Here is a 7,690-nt window from a genome sequence, read left to right as displayed (position 1 = left end):
GCAGTCAGCTGAAGTTTCCTTATTCCTCGCTACACTTCAAATGTGTCTGGGGTATAAGGCGTTTGTGGAAAACAGCTATTCCAACTACTTTCTCACCACACTATTCCCCCAAAAGCAAATACCTTTATCCAGGCCACTTCAGCCTAGACAGCATAACACCAGTGTTCAACACAAATGCTTTGCTACCGTACAACCATGATTTGCTTGAAGGCCTTATTATGAGAAAAGAATAAGGGGTAACGGGGAGGTGACTTAGTGCTAGCCTACCACCTCCAGACTCTCATTCGGGCAATCTGAATAGGAACTGACAACAAGAACACCGTTGACATTATCAAAATGGTCGTTTTAAGCGCTCGAGTATTCTTTCCATCACAACCTACATCAAGGGAACATCTTCCTGTAGCAGAAAATAGAACTTTGTGTATAGTTACCACATATCTAAAGGTTTCTTGATTTCTTCCATCCAGCATCAACGTTAGACGGATTAGGCGATCGGGTCACTTACATATATGGATCACCATAGGTTGAGCGAGGTAGTATTAAAAACTCATTGATATTCAATCGGCTATGTTACGCTTTGCAGTCGACCCGAACCCACACACACACCATGTGTTTGTTCTATCTGTTCGCCTCCTGTCAATCGATAATCACTGAGTATTCAAGTGCACCGGGAATCCGTCAGTAGTCACAAGGTTTGAGTGAGGGCGTGCCTGAGTGTTAGTTTTTCTAGATCTAATCATGTTTAGATGAATGGTTCTCAAATTGGTTGTAAATGTTCACTATCGCGTTCACCTGAATGTTTCTATGGTTTCCAACCCAAATAAAGCCGAATTCGACAGGAAGGAATGGAAAACCAGCCATCGGCTGGACCTATCCGCTTTTCATGTCCACTTCGCCTGTATGAGCCCACATCGGGAAAAGCCATCGAAAAAGAACGCCTGACTGGCCAGATAGGTTTGATGACTTTTGATAGCTTCTGCAATCTGGTTGACCAAAGTATGCCTCAGGACGAATTCATAGACTGCTCTAAAATCCAATGGAAGTTTCAAAGGGCAGATTAAGAGTGATCTCTTCTGAAGAATGATCTGCATAGACTACCTTTGCTTAGCTCTTTTCGGAAGCGCACTCACGATCTTTTGGTCCGGCGCTTACAAAATCCATTCTCTTAGCTCCAGCAAGTGTGAATGAGAGGAACAGAAAGTCTTAATGATTCGCGATACTAATTGCAGTGGGGTGAGACATCTATCTTGTGTTTCTCTGGATCATTGTTCCAGCTGCCAATGGTTGACAATGCCTGAATTGATGTTTATTGAAGGAAGGAAATCCTTCAGGGAAACTAGTGAAAACCTATAAATGCAGTCAGTCTGTGCAGTCGCTTGTCCCTTCACTTTTTAGCTCATTCTGATGTCAGAAGCTGTCAGAATTTATCGCTTACGTGCGTACTCCTTCTCTTTAATAGTGATTCATTTTTTTGATGTGACCACAACAAACATTTCGTCTGACGGGAGATAACGCTTCGGGTTCCTTCGAGGTCGAACATGAGGATAAAAGGGCACTCGATTGATTGTGCGAGGTTTAGAGAGTCAGCAAAGAAGCTCAGTAGTGACCTCGAGGTTGACATGACCGTCTTCCTTCTCACTTCAAATGCCCTTGAATGGCGTTGGAACCATACGGCACCGTCGGTCTTAAGTACTTTGAACAGACATTCAGACGTTCTCGGCACTGATGAGCACCTATCAATGCATGGGCGGAATTACTGTCAACATCCCGACGAACGAATTAAATAAGGTACTGAAGCTACTATCGATGACTAATGATGCCATTTGCGAAAGTGCACGCAGCGGCCCACAGGTGATCTGTATTCTTCACCTCAGTGGACAAACAGCTTCTTGGTGCGGTAGGGCCGAACGGTCCCAATAAAGTAGGTACTAGGATACCATCATTGAGGGCCCTGTTAACACCAAATGAATTTGCTACTGCTCACAGTTCGCCAATGGCGTCAGCTTAACTTATGGAATCGGTCAGAAATCTAAAGAGCTAACAAAAGCTCGCCACCATATATGCTTGCCTGCTATCTACTGGGATTTCTTTTACATCCATTTTGTATTGTGCTGCAAAGTAGAACATATTTCGAAATGGGTGTCCAAAGGTAGCATTTGCCTTACATGAGCAGCTTCGGTTTTCGCGGTTGGCTGTCCCCTCACCGCTGCTCAAAACCGCAGCCGGAGAGGTCGAGTGCATCTGATGATACCTTTTTTAAATGATGTAAAGCATCAGTGGACGGGATAAAAGCTCCACATCCAGAGGCCGCAACGATATGACAGTTTGGCGTTCCCATATCAAGTATATCGTGCTCATCTTTGACACTCACATAGTTCCCAGAGGCATACCCCGCCAGTGAATGACTTCATTTTGAGGCAGCGGTGCATGGCCTCTACTGTGTCTGTGTGCCGAATGCCATACTTTGCAGTACGCAGCAATCCACAGTTGACCCAACTTGCTTGCGGTATGATAAGTTCATTGAGATATAAGTAAATGCTTCGTCGAGAAATACACTCATTTGCAACTCAATTTGGTTCTCACGACAGACTCAATTGAATCTCTCGTCTATGGTATTCTACAACTGAATGTGCTGCACACAGGCCGCCTCATGATTCAGTTGGCACGATATTCGAGATATCGCAGTATATTTTCATGAAGGAAACTACTCACAAGGTTGCTGAAAACTCTTCGACAGCCCACGACCGGTTTCGCCCTTCTTGGGGCTCATTTGCAAATGAGTGTATTACTCAAAAACAGTCCAATTTGGGTTCAAGTGGAACATAAGGTTGACGGAAACTCGGGGACTACGCCTACCTGATGAGCCCAAAAAAGGGTAAAACCAGTCGTGGGCTGTCGAAGAGTTTTCAGCAACCTTGTGAGTAGTTTCCTTTATGTAAATGCTTCATCGTTTACACGAATAAGTTGTAAGCAAGCCAAATGTTTCCAAAAATTTGACATACACATGCCGATAAAAAATCCCTGGAAGAATTAAAGTGAAGGAAAGGCTTATTTCGTTCCTAATAATACGAAATTGACACAGTAAACGATGTGCGAACGGAAACACATTGCTTGTAATCATGACGGCCATTGCATCATCAGACATGATAAACCTGGGGTGATAACAGTCGTAAACAAAGTCTCCCAGAGATACCCAGTGGCTACACGGGGACTTTTGCGACAGCCATCCGCAATGAGAAGCCAGCACAAAAAGTAATGTTTGTGAAAAACGCACTATCCATAATTATAGAGCCAGGAAACCTGCAGAAAAGTTCTAGCGTCTCAGAAACAGAATATATGAAATCCCTGATCTGACTGGTTTCGTTAAGAAAACACTGGGCGTGACCTTGGTTCGTTTCCAACTCAAGGATATAACCTATAGAATGTGTACTTTGCGACTGAATTAGGGCCTATGTGGATTATTACTCCCGAATATATGGTGCTTCCTCCCAATTTTCCCAATGTGACTCTTCTGAAGACGCTTGCTAAACCTGGATTCAACATAGAATCATATGTTAAAGCCTCAACTTGTGTATTCCTGATCTTCATTTCCAAAGGATCCAGTCGACAGCCGCGATTAGAGCACCTTCATGCATCGTCACTTGGAAGCCTGTGGTTGTGTACTATACGTGGCCTGATTAATCGAGTTGAGCTTCTCAGCCTGTCCACATTGAAGTGTGCCTGTGTAGTAAACTTCGAATTCCGCGCTTTGCCTACTGTCAATTTTTTCGCACATACTGGATATTACTGTTACTCTCCATAATGGGTGAACTTCCCAGTATGATTGGCCCATCTCTTGACGCTGGTTCCTTATCTGTTTGTCTTCACACAAAGCTCGTGCGACCGAGGAGAAAAATTTGCAGTCGCGCGTGCGTATTTTGTTGAACATTAGATACAAAACTTCCGTCTGCACACAACCGTATTTGATATTGGGTTCCTAAAACTCCGGGGTAGTAATCAGCAAATGAAATTCCATTTTGTAGTGGTGCCGGTGAACTGAGGCGTACACCTGGTGCCGTATGTGACAAAGTACTCAGAACCGCTTCGTTTCTTTTAAACGGAGGGCACATCGTTTCAGGTGGCGTTGGTACTCGATGAAGGCTTTATCACCGGAGACGTTAGTGTTTGGACTCTAGTACGACACCGAAATTCACTCGAATAACTTGACGTAGTGCAAGAGTTCATAAGCATTAAAATACGGGCACTGCTCGGCTTCTCCACCAGCAAGGTGAATAACGCTATCCATTCCCTGACCATGACGGAGTCAGCGACAGCTGTAACTAACGCTCGGAATGTTGTGAATCACTAGAGATGCCATCAGCTATTTACGCCACGGCAAGCTATCGAATGTGAGAGCCGGCTCACCTATTTTGTGGAAACCTGTTACTGATAACGGCGTTAGTAGTGTATATTTAATTAAGACAATTTAGCAACATTGTGATTTGGTCAGTCACGCTTCATTAGCTCTAGAGGGAGCTGACGATTACCCCACTGGGTTATTTTATCGAGTTGCCCCATTAAGTAAACCTGGAAAGCCCTTGACCCCGTGTAAGTTGTCTGGGCGTTATTACGACCGGATACCGGTCAGGGCGGAAGTATCCTTACTTGACTGGATCCGAGTAAGTGTTTGGGCGTTATTGCGACCGGATACCGCTCAGGGAAAACCAAAGGTGACTGCCGTGACCAGGATTCGAACCTGGGTTCTTGGGGCCACAACGCAATGTCCTAACCACTAGACTATCACGGCGACGGGTGTGTTGGACGACCACCTTATACAACAACTTTATCATTACATGGGAATGAATATTGACAAAAGACTGTCACACGCTCAGCCAGTTCTAGAGTGAGAGCTAAACAGCCCTGTGCGACTAAGTTCATTCTTCTGTTCACTGCCTTTTATAGGTAAGAGGTTGAGCCTATGTAAGCGTTGTTCAGTCGTGTCATGCATCTCAAGTCCCCGAGGAATAACTTAGTGGTGTACTGCTTGGGTTTTTTTATCTGTCGTAAACGAACGTGGTCTAGTGTAATAAAAACCAGACGGAACCAATTACGCTCATTGGTCACAAGAACTGCGAATACCTGAAATAGCCTTCCGACAGAGGTCACTAATGCATTTCACAATAAGATGCAGAAAAATAATTGTACATCTGCTAGGCGCGCTGAACCACCTCGTGGCGCCGACTTCGTAGCCCGGACGTCAGTCTCGTTAAACTAAGAGTCCAGCAACTCCAGACAGAGCCAAGCACCCTGTTTCGAAAACGTAAAATACGGATCATCTGGTGCCTCCGCACCAGTATACAGGAGAGACTCGTGGGGCTCACGTGTGAGGAATGTGGCAAGTGCTGTAAATCGAAAGGTGTCTTGGTAACCCACTTTCGAGTTCACGTCCATAAAAATGTTTGCACGAACATGGTTGCCCAATCGACCCGCGCCGATTGATCTCCCCTTTATCCGACGAAGATTGGCATGAGTCAACATCGTCTGCACGCACACCCCACCCAGCATAATGCAGCTAAGATTGACTGAGTGAAGGATTCCGGTGTCTTCTGGTCTCAACAAGAGTCAAAATAACTATTGCGCCTGGCTGACAATCTATATACGTTTTGTGACCGGGCTGTTTGCGAAAATGGAACAGTATCTTCCTAGTCGATCAGCTACCAGCATCAAAACCAGGTTACAAGTGATTAACTGGCAAGCACAACAGGACGAATCATAATCTGGAGACCCTGACCCAATCATCGGTCAAACAGCGGCCTACTCGTCAGAAGCCGCTTGTGGGCCTCCATGCCTCCAAGATACTTCCGCGCACTTGGAATACTGTATTCCGATACCGTCGTCAGCCAGCCCATCAGGTGCCGGTCAATCGAAAGCAGATCCGCCGAGCTAACTATGCCACCATCCAGACCGTATAACACCAAAGGCGGAAAAATGCAGCATCTGCTGGGCTCGATGGATTATGGAAGAGTCTATACAAGGGAAATTGCGGCCTACCTATAGACGCCGAGCAGTATTGGAAAGAGCTGGTCTCAGCTCCGGATAAGTCGCATAGTAGTCTGATCGAGCCAACTACAGGAGAAGAAGTCGGTCGTACTAACCGTATTATGGGCGATTCGTCCCTAGGCCTGGACAAGCCCACGCACAAAATGCCCTGCCAGTTCAATGCTAATGCGATTGGTGGGGTTTCAGTTTAGTCTTATTATCTGGGAGTTGTCCCCCACATCTATGTCATGCTCGTATTTCCCTAGTTGCGAAAGTCCTAAATCCGACTTCACCGCACCACCTGAGACCGATCTCCGTGTCATCCATTCTTGTCCGATGCTTTCATGAGGTGCTTGCTGATAGCCGTGGTCGTGGATTGCAACTGCCTTCACTCCAGTTTGCATTTGTACATCGAGACGGTTGTTTGGAAGCTACATCGCTATTACATGCCCTGGTTTGTCACCCTACAGCGGCTGTTTCTAACTTCAGTTTGGGGTTTTATTGATATCTCGAAAGTATTTGATTCGGTTTCGCATGACACAATTGTCAAATCTGCCAAGCCGTTTGGAGCACCGTCCCCTCTAGCTCGAAACACCGCTTAGTCCTATGAGAGGGTTATAGAAGATCTACCCAATTCTGAGGTTCACTCGGCATAGTTGTAAGGCAGGGAGATCCACTATCCGCATTATTGTTCATCATGACGATGGAAGAGGTCCTTGGATTGTCGATGCCTCAACAAGGATATCTGTTCTATGACAACCAAGTGGATTGTTTTAACTTCGCTGATGACTGGATCGTGTGTGCAGAGAGTCAGGCTCACCCCAAAGAGAAGCTTGAAGCTACTGCATTCGAGTTGGGAAGAGCTGGTTCTCCGAGGGACTCATCAATCCTCTGGGTCCGACCAAAACCGTGACATATTTGGGCATCCCCTTTACTTTCAAGGGGAAGAAAGTCTGCAACCACTGAGGGCAGATGCTCAAATTTATTGATGAGGCGACGCGTGCCCCGTTGAAGCCTCATCAAATAATGGAGATCACAAGGAACTACTTGACACCGAGGCCGATATGTGCACCCGTGCTTGGACAAGTTCACCGAAACACACTCAAAAGGTCAAACAATTACATTAGGTTACGTTTACCAAAGGTTACCTCAGTTAGCTACATTCACGCCGGTAATCAATATGGCGTCTTGGTATCCAGAATCTGAGTGCAACCATCCCAATTCAGCGAAGAGCGTGCATTAAAAAGCTTCTGTCTACCCAGTGCCAAATCAGTCAGTGATTCCGTGTTTGATAAGGTTGCTTGGGATCTCAGCCTTCCGATCCGAGTCCATGGTGCATGCGTAAACACCAAAGAAGAGCTGGTGGCTGCTTCGGGCTATAGTCTGCACAACAGCGTTGACAGCCGAGGTTTACTAGAATGGGTTGCTTCGCCTCTTTCTAATCGGTGGCTTGTATTTTCAGAAAGAGGGTTTCCTCTGACTTTCGTCCACAGTATCCCGCTCCAGTGCAACCTAGTTGGAGCTAGAGTTAGAAGTACCGGGCGTGATCTTGGTGATCAGACGATCTTCCGTGGTGAAAGCCGTGGCTAACCTCAAAGTTCGATGCATATTCTGCAGTCCTGCTTGATGCGAGATGTGCTCGTCATAATCGCAAAACGTCTCCGTCGCCTGG

General features: G+C 46.0%; 1 protein-coding gene across 1 annotated transcript in view; it reads left to right on the top strand.

Moving 5' to 3' along the window:
- Positions 1-7,620: 7,620 nt before the first annotated feature.
- The window catches only part of T265_10257 (hypothetical protein), a gene marked incomplete at both ends in the record, with an annotated part of 2,025 nt that continues 1,955 nt past the window's right edge, over positions 7,621-7,690 (top strand). Inside the window, one exon of the mRNA XM_009176576.1 lies at positions 7,621-7,653. Within this exon, the coding sequence (XP_009174840.1) occupies positions 7,621-7,653 (33 nt within the window). The remainder of the gene's footprint in view (positions 7,654-7,690) is intronic.

Source organism: Opisthorchis viverrini (genome assembly GCF_000715545.1).
Source record: "Opisthorchis viverrini unplaced genomic scaffold opera_v5_356, whole genome shotgun sequence".
Taxonomy (NCBI): Eukaryota; Metazoa; Platyhelminthes; class Trematoda; order Opisthorchiida; family Opisthorchiidae; genus Opisthorchis; species Opisthorchis viverrini.
This window is presented reverse-complemented; position numbering and strand designations above follow the sequence as displayed.